Source organism: Haliotis cracherodii, unplaced genomic scaffold, assembly GCF_022045235.1.
Source record: "Haliotis cracherodii isolate W230 unplaced genomic scaffold, xgHalCrac1.p SCAF_3, whole genome shotgun sequence".
NCBI lineage: Eukaryota > Metazoa > Mollusca > Gastropoda > Lepetellida > Haliotidae > Haliotis > Haliotis cracherodii.
The window spans coordinates 39,120,454-39,142,469 of NW_027266286.1; the positions used below are offsets into that span (position 1 = coordinate 39,120,454).

The window sequence follows — 22,016 nt, forward strand, 5'->3', positions numbered from 1 at the left end:
CATGAAGGTGAGCCCTAGTCATTAGATCTGCAGTGTCATGCTCTCTGCCATCAAGGTGAGCCCTAGTCATTAGAACTGCAGTGTCATGCTGTCTGGCATGAAGGTGAGCCTCAGTCATTAGATCTGCAGTGTCATGCTGTCTGGCATCAAGGTGAGCCCTAGTCATTAGATCTGCAGTGTGATGCTGTCTGGCATGAAGGTGAGCCCTAGTCATTAGAACTGCAGTGTCATCCTGTCTGGCATCAAGGTGAGCCCTAGTCATTAGATCTGCAGTGTCATGCTGTCTGGCATCAAGGTGAGCTCTTTACATAAGGCACAATCTCAGAACCATTCAATACATCAAATATAAAAGATAGTTAGTCATAAATAACTGGTTAAATAGAATGAAAATTCTGTTTGGTTCATTTGTTGAAAAGGTTTTGCATGTACCTGATGACTGTTTCAGTGCCCCATGTTCAGACAGGAGGATGGGAAGCAGGTGGCAGAAGTGTATGCAGAGGAGGCCAAATTTTTCACAGAGTGCCGTCTGCTCCAGCGAGATGTGCATATTATTCTTGAGGGAGTGTCCAATATGAACCTGCTCGGCACTGTTATTCATCCAGTATGTTCAACCAAACTTTCTCTATTTTACAGAGTTTCAGGCCTCTGATTCCTAACCCTAACCCTAACCCTAACCCTAACCTAACCTAACCCTAACCCTAACCCTAACGTCCTCCGAAAACTTTGTCCACGTGATTTCACTTAAACTATTCATTTGGATTCATCTCAAACTTAGTACATATAATCTGTATCATATGGAGGGATGCAGTCAAAAGAAAAAAATTGTTTTTATTAATTTACCATTTTTTTAATGAATTTTTCAAACCCTAACGTCCGTCCGAAAACTTTGTCCGCACGATTTCTCTTTAACTATTCAGTGGATTCATCTCAAACTAAGTACATTAAATCTGTGTAATATGGAGGGGTGCAGTCAAAAGAAAAAAATTGTTTTTATTAAATTTCCATTTTTTAATGAATTTTTCAAACCCTAACGTCCGTCCGAAAACTTTGTCCACACGATTTCTCTTAAACTATTCAGTGGATTCATCTCAAACTTAGTACATATAATCTGTGTCATATGGAGGGGTGCAGTCAAAAGAAAAAAAAATTGTTTTTATTAATTTTCCATTTTTTTATGAATTTTTTAAACCTTAACCCTATCCTCGCTATTTAATTTGAAACTACTGACACACTAGGCGGGTCAGGGGTATTAGTGAGCCACGCTCACTTTTTTTCTTGTTATTGTTTATATTCACTACTATATGAACAAACAAAATTCTAATGTGCCCCATGGCAGAGAATAGTGATAACACTGTTTTCTTGTTTCTACATGCACCAAGTGCATGTTTAAAGAAATCAAACTTGTGGCGACTAACCCTTTCTTTTCCACACAACGATGTTTGAACACGGGGAATACCTCCAAGCTTTATGTACCATACTACACCATAATTCCTGTGGTATATGTTATTTGTTGGGCTTGACGTCATCAAACTGGGCATTTCAAGATTATGTGCACATCCTATATGTGCACAGCAATATTTATGTAAAATCATGACAATCATCAGAAATCAGAGATGTACTTTTTCAGTTTATGCATCTATATTTCTTCTTTGATAAATATATGGGACAAGAGTGCAACATTATTTTGTCTGACGCAACTTCGGTGCAAGTTAAATGAAGTTCATTAAATCGAGCCCTGATGACACATTTGTTTGTCCACAGAATGGCAACATTGCTGAGCTGTTGCTGAAGGAGGGTTTTGCTCGCTGTGTCGACTGGAGCATGGGAGTAGTGTCACAAGGGGCAGACAAGCTCCGAAGTGCCGAAAAGTAAGTGTAGCTTCATCACAAATCTATAATGAGTACATTATGAGTAATGAGTACTCTACCTTGAGTACGTGTTTCTCAAACCAGATATGACCACCTCTGTGGTCTCGTGGTAGAGTGTCCGCCCGGAGAGCAGAGAGTTCAATCCTCTTGCACGCATGCAAGCACGCAGGCAGGCAGGCACGAACGCACATATGGCTATATAAGTGCAATAATCTTGGACGCGACATTTCACCTCAAACCGAGTGGAAGAGTTGTCAATAGAGTGGAAATGTGTACAGCAGATTGTATGACTTACCTAGTTACAGCTGTATATTGTATGACTTACCTAGTTACAGCTGTATATTGTGCGACTTACCTAGTTACAGCTGTATATTGTGTGACTTACTTGTTACTGCTGTATATTGTGTGACTTACCTAGTTACAGCTGTACATCGTGTGACTTACCTAGTTACAGCTGTATATTGTGTGACTTACCTAGTTACAGCTGTACATTGTATGACTTACCTTGTTACAGCTGTATATTGTATGACTTACCTAGTTACAGCTGTATATTGTGTGACTTACCTAGTTACAGCTGTATATTGTGTGACTTACCTAGTTACAGCTGTATATTGTGTTACCTAGTTGTATACATCTGTATATTGTGTGACTTACCTAGTTACAGCTATATATTATGTGACCTACCTAGTGACAGCTGTATATTGTGTGACTTACCAAGTTATATACAGCTGTATTATGTCTCCCCCAGAATGGAGGGAGACATATTGTTTTTGGCACGGTTCCCGTCGGCGTCGGCGTCGGCGTCGGCGTTCCCACCGTTTCCGGACCATAACTCAGAAACCGTGTAATATTTTTTCGCGAAACTTTGTATACACATTAACCCAGCACTGAAGTGGTGCCTTTTGCTATTTAGAGATTTTTGACATTTTTATTTTTTCTCGTTTCCATGGAGATAAGTTGAACATAGGCTCTGAATGGGGGTAAGCTTTGTTTCCTGACCATAACTCAGAAACCGTTTAATATTTTTTCGCGAAACTTTGTATACACATTAACCCAGCACTGAAGTGGTGCCTTTTGCTATTTAGAGATTTTTGACATTTTTATTTTTTCTCGTTTCCATGGAGATAACTTGAACATAGACTCTGAATGGGGGTAAGCTTTGTTTCCGGACCATAACTCAAAAACTGTTCAATATTATTTCATGAAGTTGTAACATATTAACCAAGTCCTGAAGTGGTGCCCATTAGTTGTTTGAAATTTCTAGGAGTTCTATTTTTGTCTCTGTTATTTAGTAATGGAGGGTGGGAATGAAGAGATGGGGTTTAACGTGAAGTAAACGAATGAATGGGGGTTAGGGGAGTGGGGGGAGACATATGTTTTTACGAGTAAAAACACTTTCTAGTTTTATATGTGGGAGTACATTGTAGCAAGAAATGAGTTTTGCCTTTATATGCAGGGTAGCCAAAGACAAGCGCTCTAGGATCTGGAAGGACTACAAGCCATCAGGGCAAAGCATTGACGTCAAGGACAAGACTTTTAGTGGCAAGGTTAGCTCACACAATGAAACATTTGCAGTGTAGACTGTACTCTATTTTCGCTGTTAGTATGTACATTTCATTACACACAGGGTGCTTGTACATACATTTCATTGTGTATCTAGTGCTTGTACATATATACTCACCAACAAAAGAAAGTATACCATACATGTTAGTTAAAATATGAAGACTTACTCATATTCAAGAGTTATTAGATTGGTTAGACTCACAAATGAACATACTGTTATGTTGTGTAAACTGACGCTCATGAACGCATCACATGTGACGTCATAGATCCATGATTGGAGATGCACCATTTGTCTCCTGCACACCCACAGAGATCAATACATGTACACTATGCCTCCAACCATCGACCTCAAGTAAAGAAAGGAATTGTTTCCACCCTAGCAAGACAAGCTCACAACATCTGTTCCATGAGGCAACATCTACCTACTGAACCATGCCACCTCAATAAAGTATTTACACCGTATAACCTGTACCCGGAGCAACTAGTACAACAGACGATAGTACAACAGATTTCATCCCCAAGAAATCTCAGAAAGCCCCCTGTCAACAGTCTGCACCCTTTGCGATCAGCCTCCCCTACTTTGGAACAGTTAGCCACAAAATCCAGAGACTCTTAAGAAACAGGCCGACATTGGTGGAGTTTTCAAGAGAAGTCATACCATTCAGAACACAATAAAAGCCACAGGGAAACCACCATCCAGCCACAAGCCAGAACCATCAGGAGCAGTGTACCACATTCCGTGCAATCTTACATTGGAGAAACATCTAGACCCCTCAAAACCCGAATAAAAGAACATCAAAGCTCAGTCTCCAAAGATGACTCTAAATCAGCTCTATCAGACCACATCTGTGACAACCCAAGCCACAGCATTCAGTGGGAGAGAGTCACAACTCTCGCCACCAACCTCAAAGACTTCAAGATCAGGAAACTACAAGAAGCCATCAACAGCAAAAGACTCCTGTCGTCAATCAACCGTGACCAAGACTATTACCATGATTAGGTTGGGTCTACTATTGCCTACAGTGCACTTTGCCTACAGTCTTATCAAAACAATGTTATGCACCAGTGGCTGTCACTAATGAGCTCCCATTACCTTCAGTATGAATGCACTCTCCCACTATGAGAGACTGAGAAAAAAACATTGATAAGTGATAAAAAATTTATTTATACTTTTCTTTGCAACAAGATTAACTCACTCATTAAAATAGCACATCACTGCGTCAGAAAATAATAAATATTGATTAAATGTCTCACTCATTACAATAGCACAATAAAAACTTGTCACTCTCCATTGATCCTGTCTTTCACTCAATCAAGCTTAATGATGTGACCAGCAGCATCTAGGAATTCAAGGGGGCTTTTCTGTCCATTTGATAGCTGATATTTCAGTCTCTGCAGTCTCTGGTCAAGTTCAGACAACAATGCAGAGGAAGCGCTGAGCATCTGTTGTTGTCTTCCATGTGTCGGGCAGGTCAACCTGAGTCAAGGACCTTGGTAGGGCAGGTCTTGTCTTTCTTTGTCAACAGTACAATCCACTCTTCAACGTGTTGTAGGACTGAATGGTAGCAGCTTTTTCTCTGTTCAGGGTTTGCAGCTCCTCATTGTAGATGGCCTGAACAGGCATTGTCTCTTCCTGGACTTGTCCTCAGAGATTGCTAAGGAATCTGGTGTTGGCCTCATCTTCGGGAGGATGGTTGTGGGGCGTACTGTTTCGGACAAAATCCCCAACAGTTGTACGAGGGGTGTTCATTAAAGATTTCCCCTGAACCACTTAGGGTTATCATATTTGGTTGAAATTTCACATGTGTAATTTTATTTCCGGTACTTGTACTCCTATTTCATTGTATTACAGGTGGTTGAAGTTGTGAATGGAGATGCTCTTGTGGTGAAGATAGGTGACTCGACCATGAAGAAGGTGTTCCTGTCTAGTATACGCCCTCCAAGGTACTCATTAGAGATGTCTCCTTTCTGAAGTGTGTTTGTGGTCATGTGCCAGTTGTAGAACACAGAACACATCTGCATTACAGTCTATCACTGGGGAGGTAACATTATGTGATGCCTTAACTATATTATATTGTACATTTATGTACCACACTTATCCAGAAACTAGTAACACTGTAATGTATCAAAACAAGATACTCATCACACAAATATTCATACGCATTGAAATGTCAGAAAGATTTCCGACATTCAATCACATCCAATCAGCACTCACTCCTGTTCACTTCACAAAGTGGGTGGTTGATGTTACGTCCTGTATTTCCAGGCAGAGCCAGGAGCCAGCTGGAGAGGGCGCCCCAGCCAAGGACACCAGCAACCGCAGAGTCAGGCCGCTGTATGACATCCCGTACATGTTTGAGGCCAGGGAGTTCCTCAGGAAGAAACTCATTGGCAAGAAGGTGTGTTTGCACAAATAGTTTCAGAATACACAACTGTATTTGAAGTATTGTTAACAACCAGAAAAAAATACCAATGTTATTGTGTTGGCAAGAGACTAACCTGAACGTATGGTTGTAGCTGGTGAATGTGGAAATAAGTTATTACCTATTCCTTCGTCTGATCAGGGAAGTCTGGAAATCGATTACCGTACATCGACGTCTATAAAGCAACAATTTGACCAATCAATCATCAATGCTCCTGCACTTGAGATAGCAAAAACTTTATGTTGACATATAATAGTCAGACTGCAACAAATATGTCTTTCAACGAGTCAATTTATGGCATTTATGATATATATCTCCATTCTCTATCCACTAAAGTTCATTTCAAGGCGTCAATAGCGGTAATCTGACCATAGTTTCTATAAATAACGTTGAGTTGTGCGATCTACCGATCACTTCACACACGGTTTTGACAAAATGAATGTAAACAATTTTGAATGGAATTAATAAAAAGATAACAAACGTAAGTCCAGATATACAATGAACACTTTTTGTAACCAGACAGTGCAATTACATGATTAATTTGCGTACTTCAGTATTGATTTGTTGACATGTGTTACATGCTCACAGTAATGTCTTTGTGTTGGGGGGAAAAACCCATCAAAACTCTTCAACCCTGTGGATAAGACCCCATTGAAAGACCCCTAATTCTAGGTACAAAAAACTTATACACAGCGATATACTGATCAGTTGTGTCTCAAAACAGATTATAACCTATTCCTTTGTGACAAGGTGAATGTGGAAATAGATTATAACCTATTCCTTTGTGGCAGGTGAATGTGAAAATAGATTATAACCTATTCCTTTGTCTGATCAGGCAAGTCTGGAAACAGATAATGACCTATTCCTTTGTGGCAAGGTGAATATGGAAATAGATTATAATCTATTCCTTTGTGGCAAGGTGAATGTGGAAATAGATTATAACCTATTCCTTTGTGGCAAGGTGAATGTGGAAATAGATTATGACCTATTCCTTTGTGGCAAGGTGAATGTGGAAATAGATTATAACCTGTTCCTTTGTGGCAAGGTGAATGTTGAAATAGATTATAATCTATTCCTTTGTGGCGAGGTGAATGTTGAAATAGATTATAACCTATTCCTTTGTGGCAAGGTGAATGTGGTAATAGATTATAACCTAATCCTTTGTGCCAGGTGAATGTGGAAATAGATTATAACCTATTCCTTTGTGGCAAGGTGAATGTGGTAATAGATTATAACCTATTACTTTGTGGCAAGGTGAATGTGGAAATAGATTATAACCTATTCCTTTGTGCCAGGTGAATGTGGAAATAGATTACATCCAACCACCCAACCAGGGATACCCCGAGAAGACCTGCTGTACTATTACCATTGGAGGAATGTGAGGCTACTTCTTTCACAGATATAGATAGATGTAGCTTTTGATTTATCTGCAATAACTAAGTGAATCCTGAAGTCTCAGAAATAATTTTTTCTCATGGACACGGAATTGCAGTTGGTTTTCTCTTTCAGTTGTCATCTGTTCTGCTTTCAATTGTAACATCAGTAATATAATTTTCAAGTTCAGAAACAATGCTGAAATACTGCTGGTCATCATGTGTCAGATAATACTAATAGTTGGTGTTTTGTTGGCAGCAATGTGGCAGAAGCACTGGTGAGCAAAGGCTTCGCTACAGTGTTACGGTACCGGCAGGATGATGACCAGCGCTCTTCCCACTACGATGTCCTGCTTGCAGCAGAGGCCCGTGCAGAGAAGAAAGGAGTTGGGCTGCACTCCAAGAAGGAGAAGCCAGTTCACAGAGTGGCAGATATATCAGGGGTGAGTAGTGAAGGTTGTAGTCAGCAGTACCAATGTTTTCCTTTTGTGAGGGGGCCACGGGTGGCCCAGTCGTTTAAGGCGCCAAGATTCACTGTGCATGGTTGCGTCCCTTGGGCACACCAGAAACCTATGATTTTGGGTTCGAATCCCAGTTTGCCCCAATTATGTTTCTAGGTTTGTCAGCACCATACCCGTGCTCGTGGGTTTCACCAAAGTGGTAAACGTCTGAGACCTGCATCACTTCAGGCTTTCCTCCCACATTAAGCTGGCACGCCGTGATATAACTGGAATAATGTTAAAAGCGGCGTTAAACACAACTCACTCACTCACTCCTTTTGTGAGTTTCTGTGACAGAATTATACCCCAACTGAGTATGTGTTGTGTTTTCAGGACGTAACGAAGGCCAAGCAGTTCCTGCCTTTCCTCCAGCGTGCTGGGCGATCTGAAGCAGTAGTAGAGTTTGTGGCTAGTGGGTCCCGTCTCCGCCTGTACATCCCCCGCGAGACATGTCTTGTTACATTCCTCATTTCAGGTAACATGTGGAAATAGGTTGATTCTGGGACAGGTGGCTGAAAAGAGTTGAGCCTTTTTATGAAGGATGTATAGTACACCCTTAACAGTTTGCATGTATTATCATGATTATGTACAATACTTCAAAAACTTACAGGCTGCATTTGAAACAAATACACAACCAGACTGCACATTTCTGTAGGTATCACAGTGGTGTCAATTATCAACCATTCATGAGGACAATATCATGTTTTATAGACCAAAGACACTGATCTTGATATCAGTTTCTCAAAGAGAGTCCATTGGCTTAATTACGCAACCATTGAAAATACAGATTTGTTCATGTAATTTTAGGTATTATTTGTTCTTGTGAATGGACAACATTGGCTACCATGCTGTCATTAAGTGTCTCCAACTGAACGAGAATGTTGATAAAACACATATTTTTTACTTATCCTGCATTACTCCTTAATGCATATTACTGCTTGTTCTTGACAGAGAAAAGAGCTGTGTGAAGGTCATTGCTGGAAGAAGCTGCTCCAACTAGCTGAGAGGCCAACCCATCACGCAGCTCTCACATGTACAAAGGAAGTGACGTCACGGATCCTCACATTACTCTTGTCCCTTGATGAGAGAAGACCTGTTTTTTCTTCTTGTAACATAAAACTGGTTCAAACCCTCACATGTTTGCTATCTGAGTTAATGTTGTTTTGTCTTTGTGTTGTGCATACGGTTTGTATTTTGTACATTCTATGTTTGATAAACATGTGCATAACTTTATTAGACACTTACTGGCGTTTTCTCAAAAGGAAACATAAGGCCAGGTGTCTTGTTGCTCCAAGTAGCCATCTTGAATATTTTGCGTAGCCAGCCGTTTGTGGACTGGTTTGCGTTTTATATTCTTTGCTTGGTACCCCACGATTGGTGTATCATCTCATGTATTGTTTTGTTTGATTGTATGTTGTCTTACGTTTGTCGTAATATTTGTTTCATAAACCCACACAGTGGGATAGACAATTTATAGCATACATAATCGGGCAGGGACGCATTGTGATTTTACACTGCCTTGTTGCAGATATCATGCCCTCCTGCTTAAAGTGCCGGCGCAATATGTCGGCGTGGGATCCCCACCCCCTGTGCCTTTATTGTACATCTAAATGCCACCAAGATCACAGATGTAAAGACTGTTTACTGCTTTCACCCACAGCTTTCAGACAGTATCTACCTGTGTGCACTAAAGCAGAACACAGCAGGCCAGGAAACACCGGCACAGGATGTCAGACCTCTCCGAGGTTTCGCCTTCCAGATCGGCCATCTCAGATGACCCCCTGCTCCCTTGATGTCGGTCCCCAGGGTTGACCCAGGGTCTCTACCCAGAGCACTCGGACATCCACAACAGCGTCTATCTTTACGTCGTTGACCTCTGTGGCGCTCACGTACCAGACGGCGCCTATACCTTCCTCGGACAGACGCCCGGTCTCCCACAGGCGCCCCCGCCTAAGGCTCAGACACTTGGTCTACCACAGGCGCCCCCGCCTATGGCACAGACGCTCGGTTTACCACAGGTGCCCCCGCCTATGGCACAGACGCTCGGTCTCCTACAGGCGCCCTGCCTTCGGCACAGACGCTCGGTCTACCACAGGTGCCCCAGCCTATGGCACAGACGCTCGGTCTCCTATAGGCGCCCCCACCTTCGGCACAGACGCTTGGTCTACCACAGGCGCCCCCGCCTATGGCACAGACGATCGGTCTCCTACAGGCGCCCCCATCTTCGGCACAGACGCTCGGTCTACTACAGGCGCCCCCGCCTACGGTACAGACGCTCGGTCTTCCACAGACGCCCCCGCCTACGGCACAGACGCCTATTATAGACGCCTCCCTCCTCCAGTACCAGCAGTACTTACAGGTGAGACAGCTGGCGACACCAGACGCCTCTACAAGCGCCTCTCATAGCGTCTCCGCAGACGCCTACTCTAGCAATCTTTCAGATGGCACCTATCTGCACGACGTCCTTACGGACACCCGCGCCCTTGCCTAGTACGTCCTCACGGCAGAGTGACAGCAGTTCCTCTAGGCAGGGTCAGACATCAAGGAGCCGCTCCCCGATTAGCAGGCGCTCCAGTGGCTATCGATCCGACTCTGAGGGCGCCTTCATCCCTTGATATGATGACACCCCTATGGACGGTGGATCCCACCTGGGTTTTGACCAGGTCGCTGACTGGTTGCCTGACAGATTGGCTCCCTCGCCTGGCCTAGAGGTCGATAGCAAGACGGCTCTACGTGCGGACCCCACTTCGATCCCTCCGGACCCACTGATCAGAGACATGGTCTCAGGGTCCTTCAGGGCCCCACGGTACAGATGAGATGACTTCCCAGTTCACTCTCTTCAAGTTGTGAACCACGCTCACTCCTTGGATGAGGAATGGAACCGCATGAAGGGATCGTCCGCTCGACCTCAGTCCGAGTCTCTGACAACAAACTCGCCTACGTAGAGACCTAGATTCGCCACACACCCAAATCCCTCTCTCTGATGGCGTTGTCCTCCAGGGCCATACTGCAGGACTTAGCGGAGGACAACCCCCATAGGATTGACCATCTAACTACCGTCGTATCTGATCTCCAACAACAGGTGGAACAGATGCGCTCCAAAATGCGCGCCACTCTAATCGAGCTCACTACCACCAGACGCCTTGGGTACCTTGCCTTGTCCAACTGGGACCCAGAGAACACTCTTGCGCCAACCCTGGTCCGGCTCTGACCTCTTTAATGGACAAATATCCCAGACACACGCCCGGGTCTCAGCCTTCGCCCGTGATGAGACGGCTCTCAAGGCCCTGGCAAGGGTTTCTCGGCCAGACTCTGCTAGGGTGTCCCAGACTGGCTCCTACCAACCACGTCGCAATTCCCTCCGGTCCCGGGGGCTGGGTGCCACCTCAACCTTTCGAGGCAGAGGCAAGGGGAAAGGAAAGTCTTCAGGGTCATATCAGCCCCGTTGCGGCTACCCCAAGAGGGGTAACGCCAGCCGCAGGGACCCCCATTGAACCGCCGGACAGACACGACTTGGACCTCCCACCCCCAGCCGTCCAAGTTGTTGACACCCCAGTAGATGGGAGACTGGCAGAATTGGGAGATCCTGGGGGACCCATATGTCACCAACACGGGTACAAGCTGACGCTTGTAGACGACCCGCCACTGACGTTATCACCCATACTGGACACATACCCCCCAACACAACAGCAGCTTCTGAGCTGGAATATCACGGCGCTGCTATACAAGAAAGCCATAGAGGTTGTACACGCCCCAGCCATAACACCTGGCTTCCATTCACCTGGCTTCCTAGTCCCCAAGAAGGACTCAGACAAGCACAGGATGATACACAACCTCACCGCCTTCAACAAACGCTACCTGGCGCGTCCACCGTACTTCCAGGATGACCACACAAAGGCTTCTGCGATCCCAGATCGAGGCGCAGGAGGCGCTCATCAGCCTAGACTTCGAGGATGCCTACCTACACGTCCCTATACATCCGGACGACCGGAAATTCCTCCGCTTTATCTTCATGGGAGTCCATCACCAATGGGCTGTCCTCCCGGTTGGAATTTCTTTGGCCCCGTGGCTATTCACATGGCTTACCAAGCCGATAGCCTCGTACCTCCATCGCCGGGACATCCTTTCGAGGCGTACATAGACGACTGCCTACTGGACCATCTGGACCCGGTCACCCTACTCCACCACAGGGACTTCACCCTGCGACTCCTATACCAGTTGGGATGGAAGATCAACTTCAGGAAGTCAGAGTTGACACCCACCAGTTCATAGGGGGCCTCTTCCAGACTGACCTTGACCTCATCTCTGTACCCAGAGACCGGTGGGAGCGCATGCAGGTGCACCTGATTCTAGTCTCCTCCTACCACGCAAACTTCGACATGGAACCTCGATCTGACTTTGGTCGCGCCCTGGTGGCCAGCGAGGGCTTGGTTCGTTGACCTCAGAGAGCTATCCGACGGCAACTCCCTGCCACACCCAGGACCAGACAGGTTACGTCTTCACGTCTGGTCCATTTACAGAGAGCTTTGAGCGCCATGGCTACTCGGCCAGAGCGGCTAAGGCCATCACGATGGCACATTGCCCAACAACCAGGAGCCTTTATGACCACAAATGGCAATCCTTTGAGAGCTTTTGCAGGAGTAAGCACCAAGACCCCACATCTGCCTCAATTCCTCAGTTTATGCTCCATCTGCGACACAAGCGTAAGCTCAAGGGCAGTACCATCATGACCTACCTTGTGGCGCTCAACTCTGTCCTGGCAGTCCCAAAAGATGGACGCATGACGAAAATCCTGGAACTCCAGGCACTGCTCCACTCCTTCAGACTGGAAGACCAAAAGGCAAGGTTCCGTCCCCCGGCCTGGGACTTGAACGTCATTCTCACCTTGCTTTCGAGCCACTCGAAACGTCATCATTCTACAACCTTACAAAAAAGACAGTCTTCCTACTGGCGCTCGCTACAGCAGCCCGGGTCAGCGAGCTACATGCCCTAGACGTCACACGGGTCCGTTTTGAGCAGGGAGCACACAGAGCTGTGCATCTTGGCATGTGCTGGGACTTCATTGCAAAGAATCAGCTCCCAGGCCAACCCGACAGATCGTTCCTCCCTCTTCTCTCTCTCCACCCCCCCCATCCCCCACCCACCCCCCGTGTCATCGATTGTGGGCGTGGAAGACGAACGAGAGCTCTGTCTATGTCCGGATAGAGAGCTTCATTGCTACATCCGACAATCCGAGGAACGCCGTAGACAACGACGCCTCTTTGTACAGGTATCTGCGACCTCGCGAGCGGAGGTCAGCCATAACACGATCATCCTCCAGGCCTATGAGGGATGTTTCTGGCGTTCCAACACAGTCTTCGCCAGTCACTACCTGCGAGACATCGCTTTGGAGGACGTGCAAGGCTTTGGCCCATTAGTAGTGGCCCAGTAGGTCACCTTTACTACACGCCATTGACCACGCCTCCAAGTCCAGAGCCCGCCTTTCGACCTCCCCTGGCGTAGCCCTGGACTAGAAGGTTCATGCCTCATTTGCATACGGCTCGGTGCTCCAGCCTCGACCTAACCGAGCGCTATTGTCAGGCTGCGCAGTACTAGGACACAACACATACCTGACTTCCCATCCATGTCATGGTCACCCAGGCCGACCACAGCCAAAGACGGGCTGACGGAAACTGAGTTTTCTATACATGGAGTGGTCACCCGATGCCGACCACACAGCCTAGGATTGGCTAGGGAACAGAGTCTGGAAATAACAGATGAAAGTCCACATCTGAAGGTATGCCCACCTCCGTTTCTGTCTGATAAAGAAGCATTAAGTAATAATGTAGGATAAGTAAAAAATCTAGTAAAATCCTAGATATTTTTTATATTTGTATACTTATCCTGCATTACTGCGTCTAAATGGACCCGCCCATTGCAGATCTACCTCCCCACGGTATCTTCCGATGTTCCGGACTACAGAGTAATGTGATGATCCGTGACGTCACTTCCTTTGGACACGTGAGAGCTGCATGATGGGCTGGCATCTCAGCTAGTTGGAGCAACTTCTTCAAGGAAAGACCTTCACACAGCTCTTTTCTCTGTCAAGAACAAGCAGTAATATGCATGAAGGAGTAATGCAGGATAAGTATACAAATATAAAAATATCTAGGATATTACTAGTATGTAATTATGGATGATCTATGATTCACCACACATCACATATCCAATACAGTAGGCATCTCTCATGGGAGAGTGGAGAACATTCTGAGGAATGTACTGGGCATAACAAAGGTTTCAGCATGCTGGGTTCCATAGATTTTGATTACTGATCAGAAACGTTCAAGTTTCATCTTCTCTTGTGAGAATTTGTCATCGTGAAGCAGACCCAGCTGATTTTATTTTGTGATTTGTAACCATGGGTGTCATGGGCTCACTACTATCAGCCAGAGACTAATTACATTCAAAGTGGAAACGTCTAACGTCTCCTCCGAAGAAGAAGGCAAAATCTGTTCCATCGGCTGGCAAGGTGATGACTTCAGTGATGGCTCTCGCAAGGTCATACTATTAACGCCCAATATTGTGCCAACCTGCTAAGGCAACTAATTTAGAATATCCAAGCCAAACAAAGTGTGTTGTCCAACAAGGACAATGCAACCGTGCACAAGTCTGTCGTCGCCATGGCTTTAACTCATTGAACATCCTCCGTATCCACCAGATTTTCCACCAGGTTTCCATCTCTTCCCAAACCTGAAGAAAGAACACTATGGCAAGCATTACTTAAGTGACAGTGCCATCATTTCTGCTGTGGATGACTTTTTAGATCACCAGGAGGAAGCCTTCTACACCAGTGGGATCCAGGCACTCCAGCATCATTTGAAGAAGAGAGTGGACCTTGTCTGGGATTATGTTGAAAACTAATTAGCAACCATCTCCATCAACACAGTCCATCATAGTTATGCTCAGAACTTTTCAGCCACCTCCAGTATGTAAAATCCATTGCGTACAATGTATGTGTACATGTTTATTCAAGTCCAGACACTTTTAGACCAGTACAATCCAGTCCAGGTTATATATGAATTCCCTGGTCACTGGTCACCCATTTTGATGATGTTGTGGGAATAAGAGTTATCTCCCTTCAGTAAGGGGTGTTCAAATGCCTTATGCCAGTATTGATATTGCAGGTATCTCCTGTCCTCGTGGATCTCGACCCCTGCCAGGAGGACAGATGGCGCCTGCCGAGCCATATGGAGAAGATGCCCACAGCTTCACGAAGGAGTTGTGTCTACAAAGAGAGGTATGGAACTCAAGTAGGGCAGTGTTGTGAAATTCTTGGCTTTAAAGATTAGCTAGGGTAGATTGAACTTTGAAAATAGGTTGTCTATCTTTGTTAACATTGCTCCATATGTTAATTGTCAGGATGTTATTTTTAGGATTAGGATTTTTACAATAGAGTGACAATATTTTAATGTATTTTCTATATATGTGATGTTCAACAGTGGGTATGGACTCTACTATGCATTCCATCAAATAATGCTTACAATAATGTGTTAATGACTTTTAAGAGGGTCCGATCAGATTTTCAATACAGTAAACTACGGTTATAACGAACTGAAAGGAACTACTGATTTTAGTTCGTTATAAATATATACACAGCATATATACAGCAAATGGACGGGACCGGAGCAGTTTGTTATATCCGCCAATTTGTTATAGGCATGTTCATTATAAGAGTAGTTTACTGTATGTCACCATGGCAGCCATATTGGTGAAAAACCTTTATTTTATTCAAAAAAAATGAAATTAGTATGTTTGTACTTTGTAGTGGAACTCAACACATATGTTCCTTTATTGTGATATTGTAAAGTGTGACCTTAAGTTAATCTTTGCTCTTTGAAATGGCTCTGTAAACATCATCTGCTCAGAAAACTGTTGACCTGTGAAGATGAAACATCACATGCTTGTACCTGCCAATGATCACACCTAAATTTGTCCGAGAAGTTTGAATCTGATAAGTCAAAGGACCAGGACATTTGTGACAAAGTGTTTGTGACATCAGGTGGAAGTGGAAGTCGAGGCTATTGACAAGGGAGGCAACTTCATTGGCTGGCTGTTTGTGGATGGCATCAACTTGTCTGTAGCTCTAGTTGAAGGTGGCCTAGCATCTGTGCACTTCACCGCCGAGCGCAGCAACTTCTACAAAACTCTACAGGTGGCTGAGGAGAAGGCCAAGACAGATAAGCTCAAAGTAAGTCACACAGCATCTATATATGTTATCATGTCTTTGTCCTACAGTTGAAGTGTCCCCCGCCGTGATATGGCATAATATTGCTAAAAGCGGCGTAAAACCATACTCACTCACTCTACAGTTGAAGTATTTCTGCATTATGGATGTAAGATACTGATAAACGATAAATTGAAAGACAGAGTGAGTTACAACATTAGATAGTTTGAGACTGATTTTTGTTGCAGATGTGGGCCAATTTTGTTGAGCCTACTAAACAGGAAGTAGTGGAAGAGCCTGCAGACAGGAAGGTTACGTACAAGAACATCATCATAACAGAGGTCAACGATTCACTCTCATTCTTTGCTCAAACAGTGGAAAAGGGTTAGTATGAAGTAAATGTATATGTTATGTTCTAAACAGTCCAATGATCCTGGGTTCAAAACCTGGTTCACCCTGATTATGTTTCTTGGTTTGTCAGCACAATACCTGTGCTCGTGGGTTTCACCAAAGTTGTCATCGTCTACAACCTCACTTTGGGCTTTCCTCCCACACAAGCTGACACACTGTGATATCGCTTTAGTACTGTGGCGTGTCATTCACTACTGAACCATCCTTTCTGTGGGTAACTTTGTGTAAAATCCAATTCCTCATATACATGCACAATACTGTAAATATGTGTGTGTTGTTTAGGACAGTGTAAATGTGTGTGTTGTTTAGGACAGTGTAAATGTGTGTGTGTGTTGTTTAGGACAGTGTACATGTGTGTGTGTGTGTGTTGTTTAGGACAGTGTAAATGTGTGTGTGTTGTTTGGGGCAGTGTGTAAATGTGTGTGTGTTTTGGGCAGTGTAAATGTGTGTGTTTAGGACAGTGTGTAAATGTGTGTGTGTCTTTAGGACAGTGTGTAAATGTGTGTGTGTTTAGGACAGTGTAAATGTGTGTGTTTAGGACTGTGTGTAAATGTGTGTGTGTGTGTGTTTAGGACAGAGTGTAAATGTGTGTGTGTTTAGGACAGTGTGTAAATGTGTGTTTGTGTGTTGTTTATGACAGTGTGAATGTATGTGTTTGTTCCGGACATTGTGAATGTGCGTTGTCTAGGGCAGTGTGTGAAGTGTTGTTCAGCGCAGTGTTTGAATGTGAGATGTGTTGTTCAGGGTAACGTGTGTGTGTTATTTAGGGCAGTGTGTGATGTGTTGTTCAGGGCAGTGTGTGTGTGTGAGAGGGGGGGGGGGGGGGGGGGGGGTCAGGACAATGAATGTGTGTGTTGTTCAGGGCAGAATGTAAATGTGTGTGATGTGTTCAGGACAGTGTGAATGTGTGTGTTTGTTCAGGGCAGTGTGTGAATGTATGTGTGTTGTTAAGGGCAGTGTGTGTTTGTTCAGGGCAGTGTGTTAATGTATGTGTGTTGTTTAGGGCAGTGTGTAAATGGTGTTAGTTGTAAAGGACACTGTGTAAATGTGTATGATGTGTTGTTCAGGGCAGAATGTAAATGTGTGTGTTTGTTTGGGGCAGTGTGTGAATGTATGTGTGTTGTTTAGGGCATTGTGTGAATGTATGCGTGTTGTTTAGGGCAGTGTGTGAATGTATGTGTGTTGTTTAGGGCAGTGTGTAAATGTATGTGTGTTGTTTAGGGCAGTGTGTAAATGTATGTGTGTTGTTTAGGGCAGTGTGTTAATGTATGTGTGTTGTTTAGGGCAGTGTGTGAATGTATGTGTGTTGTTTAGGGCAGTGTGTAAATGTATGTGTGTTGTTTAGGGCAGTGTGTGAATGTATGTGTGTTGTTTAGGGCAGTGTGTTAATGTATGTGTGTTGTTTAGGGCAGTGTGTTAATGTATGTGTGTTGTTTAGGGCAGTGTGTTAATGTATGTGTGTTGTTTAGGGCAGTGTGTGAATGTATGTGTGTTGTTTAGGGCAGTGTGTTAATGTATGCGTGTTGTTTAGGGCAGTGTGTGAATGTATGTGTGTTGTTTAGGGCAGTGTGTTAATGTATGTGTGTTGTTTAGGGCAGTGTGTGAATGTATGTGTGTTGTTTAGGGCAGTGTGTTAATGTATGTGTGTTGTTTAGGGCAGTGTGTAAATGTATGTGTGTTGTTTAGGGCAGTGTGTGAATGTATGTGTGTTGTTTAGGGCAGTGTGTGAATGTATGTGTGTTGTTTAGGGCAGTGTGTAAATGTATGTGTGTTGTTTAGGGCAGTGTGTGAATGTATGTGTGTTGTTTAGGGCAGTGTGTGAATGTATGTGTGTTGTTTAGGGCATTGTGTGAATGTATGCGTGTTGTTTAGGGCAGTGTGTTAATGTATGTGTGTTGTTTAGGGCAGTGTGTAAATGTATGCGTGTTGTTTAGGGCAGTGTGTAAATGTATGTGTGTTGTTTAGGGCAGTGTGTAAATGTATGCGTGTTGTTTAGGGCAGTGTGTGAATGTATGTGTGTTGTTTAGGGCAGTGTGTTAATGTATGTGTGTTGTTTAGGGCAGTGTGTGAATGTATGTGTGTTGTTTAGGGCAGTGTGTGAATGTATGTGTGTTGTTTAGGGCAGTGTGTTAATGTATGTGTGTTGTTTAGGGCAGTGTGTAAATGTATGTGTGTTATTTAGGGCAGTGTGTTAATGTATGTGTGTTGTTTAGGGCAGTGTGTAAATGTATGTGTGTTGTTCAGGGCAGTGTGTGATTGGTGTTAGTTGTAAAGAACACTATGTAAATGTGTGTGATGTGTTGTTTAGGGCAGTGTGTAAATGTATGTGTGTTATTTAGGGCAGTGTGTTAATGTATGTGTGTTGTTTAGGGCAGTGTGTGATTGGTGTTAGTTGTAAAGAACACTGTGTAAATGTGTGTGATGTGTTGTTCAGGGCAGTGTGTAAATGTATGTGTGTTGTTTAGGACAGTGTGTGATTGGTGTTAGTTGTAAAGAACACTGTGTAAATGTGTGTGATGTGTTGTTTAGGGCAGTGTGTAAATGTATGTGTGTTATTTAGGGCAGTGTGTAAATGTATGTGTGTTATTTAGGGCAGTGTGTGATTGGTGTTAGTTGTAAAGAACACTGTGTACATGTGTGTGATGTGTTGTTCAGGGCAGTGTGTGATTGGTGTTAGTTGTAAAGAACACTGTGTAAATGTGTGTGATGTGTTGTTCAGGGCAGTGTGTGATTGGTGTTAGTTGTAAAGAACACTGTGTACATGTGTGTGATGTGTTGTTCAGGGCAGTGTGTGATTGGTGTTAGTTGTAAAGAACACTGTGTACATGTGTGTGATGTGTTGTTCAGGGCAGTGTGTGATTGGTGTTAGTTGTAAAGAACACTGTAAATGTGTGTGATGTGTTGTTCAGGGCAGTGTGTGATTGGTGTTAGTTGTAAAGAACACTGTGTACATGTGTGTGATGTGTTGTTCAGGGCAGTGTGTGATTGGTGTTGTAAAGAACACTGTGTACATGTGTGTGATGTGTTGTTTAGGGCAGTGTGTGATTGGTGTTAGTTGTAAAGAACACTGTGTACATGTGTGTGATGTGTTGTTCAGGGCAGTGTGTGATTGGTGTTAGTTGTAAAGAACACTGTGTAAATGTGTGTGATGTGTTGTTCAGGGCAGTGTGTGATTGGTGTTAGTTGTAAAGAACACTGTGTAAATGTATGTGTGTTGTTCAGGGCAGTGTGTGATTGGTGTTAGTTGTAAAGAACACTGTGTACATGTGTGTGATGTGTTGTTAAGGGCAGTGTGTGATTGGTGTTAGTTGTAAAGAACACTGTGTACATGTGTGTGATGTGTTGTTCAGGGCAGTGTGTGATTGGTGTTAGTTGTAAAGAACACTGTGTACATGTGTGTGATGTGTTGTTCAGGGCAGTGTGTGATTGGTGTTAGTTGTAAAGAACACTGTGTACATGTGTGTGATGTGTTGTTCAGGGCAGTGTGTGATTGGTGTTAGTTGTAAAGAACACTGTGTACATGTGTGTGATGTGTTGTTCAGGGCAGTGTGTGATTGGTGTTAGTTGTAAAGAACACTGTGTAAATGTGTGTGATGTGTTGTTTAGGGCAGTGTGTGATTGGTGTTAGTTGTAAAGAACACTGTGTACATGTGTGTGATGTGTTGTTCAGAGCAGTGTGTAAATGTATGTGTGTTATTTAGGGCAGTGTGTGATTGGTGTTAGTTGTAAAGAACACTGTGTACATGTGTGTGATGTGTTGTTAAGGGCAGTGTGTGATTGGTGTTAGTTGTAAAGAACACTGTGTACATGTGTGTGATGTGTTGTTCAGGGCAGTGTGTGATTGGTGTTAGTTGTAAAGAACACTGTGTAAATGTGTGTGATGTGTTGTTCAGGGCAGTGTGTGATTGGTGTTAGTTGTAAAGAACACTGTGTAAATGTATGTGTGTTGTTTAGGGCAGTGTGTGATTGGTGTTAGTTGTAAAGAACACTGTGTACATGTGTGTGATGTGTTGTTCAGGGCAGTGTGTGATTGGTGTTAGTTGTAAAGAACACTGTGTACATGTGTGTGATGTGTTGTTAAGGGCAGTGTGTGATTGGTGTTAGTTGTAAAGAACACTGTGTACATGTGTGTGATGTGTTGTTCAGGGCAGTGTGTGATTGGTGTTAGTTGTAAAGAACACTGTGTACATGTGTGTGATGTGTTGTTCAGGGCAGTGTGTGATTGGTGTTAGTTGTAAAGAACACTGTGTACATGTGTGTGATGTGTTGTTCAGGGCAGTGTGTGATTGGTGTTAGTTGTAAAGAACACTGTGTACATGTGTGTGATGTGTTGTTCAGGGCAGTGTGTGATTGGTGTTAGTTGTAAAGAACACTGTGTACATGTGTGTGATGTGTTGTTCAGGGCAGTGTGTGATTGGTGTTAGTTGTAAAGAACACTGTGTAAATGTGGGTGATGTGTTGTTCAGGGCCCGAGCTGGAAAAGATGATGGAGGAGCTGCGTAGTGACTTGGAGAACAACCCGCCTCTCAAAGGAGCGTACACACCTAAAAAGGGAGACAAGTGTGCAGCCAAGTTCTCACAAGATGACCAGTGGTGAGTCTTATGAATTGCTCCTCTTCATTTTGTATTGACCACCAACATTAGTGTACACACTATGTCCTCCCCGTTTAAACCACAGACATAACATTGCACGCTGTGTCCTCAACACACGAACCACTGACATCACTGTCCAGCTGGACCGCCTTCATGGTCTAGTGGTAGAGAGTCTGCCCGGAGAGTGGAAGGTCCGGGGTTCGATCACCGGTCACATCGTACCAAAAGACGTTAAATTATGGTACTTGTTGTTACCCTGTCTGACATCACTGTCCAGTCTGTTTCCTCCCCCATAAACCACTGACATCACTGTCCAGTCTGTTTCCTCCCCCCATAAACCACTGACATCACTGTCCAGTCTGTTTCCTCCCACATAAACCACTGATGCACTGTCCAGTCTGTTTGCTCCCCACATAAACCACTGATGCACTGCCCAGTCTGTTTGTTCCCCGCATAAACCACTGACGTCACTGTCCAGTCTTTTTGTTCCCCGCATAAACCACTGATGCACTGCCCAGTCTGTTTGCTCCCCACATAAACCACTGATGCACTGTCCAGTCTGTTTGCTCCCCACATAAACCACTGATGCACTGTCCAGTCTGTTTGCTCCCCACATAAACCACTGATGCACTGCCCAGTCTGTTTGTTCCCCACATAAACCACTGACGTCACTGTCCAGTCTGTTTGTTCCCCACATAAACCACTGACATCACTGTCCAGTCTGTTTGTTCCCCACATAAACCACTGATGCACTGCCCAGTCTGTTTGTTCCCCGCATAAACCACTGATGCACTGTCCAGTCTGTTTGTTCCCCGCATAAACCACTGACATCACTGTCCAGTCTGTTTGTTCCCCACATAAACCACTGACATCACTGCCCAGTCTGTTTGTTCCCCACATAAACCACTGACATCACTGTCCAGTCTGTTTGCTCCCCACATAAACCACTGATGCACTGTCCAGTCTGTTTGCTCCCCACATAAACCACTGATGCACTGCCCAGTCTGTTTGTTCCCCGCATAAACCACTGACGTCACTGTCCAGTCTGTTTGCTCCCCGCATAAACCACTGATGCACTGCCC

General features: G+C 44.3%; 1 protein-coding gene across 1 annotated transcript in view; it reads left to right on the forward strand.

Annotated features, from left to right (window-relative positions):
- The window catches only part of LOC139476036 (staphylococcal nuclease domain-containing protein 1-like), a 55,352-nt gene that overhangs the window by 27,578 nt on the left and 5,758 nt on the right, over positions 1 to 22,016 (forward strand). The window contains exons 7-18 of the mRNA XM_071259277.1: positions 446 to 601; positions 1,762 to 1,868; positions 3,325 to 3,415; positions 5,284 to 5,375; positions 5,698 to 5,830; positions 7,150 to 7,232; positions 7,487 to 7,670; positions 8,061 to 8,202; positions 14,891 to 15,003; positions 15,766 to 15,954; positions 16,179 to 16,314; positions 20,808 to 20,934. Coding sequence (XP_071115378.1) covers positions 446 to 601; positions 1,762 to 1,868; positions 3,325 to 3,415; positions 5,284 to 5,375; positions 5,698 to 5,830; positions 7,150 to 7,232; positions 7,487 to 7,670; positions 8,061 to 8,202; positions 14,891 to 15,003; positions 15,766 to 15,954; positions 16,179 to 16,314; positions 20,808 to 20,934 — 1,553 coding nt within the window. The remainder of the gene's footprint in view (positions 1 to 445; positions 602 to 1,761; positions 1,869 to 3,324; positions 3,416 to 5,283; positions 5,376 to 5,697; positions 5,831 to 7,149; positions 7,233 to 7,486; positions 7,671 to 8,060; positions 8,203 to 14,890; positions 15,004 to 15,765; positions 15,955 to 16,178; positions 16,315 to 20,807; positions 20,935 to 22,016) is intronic.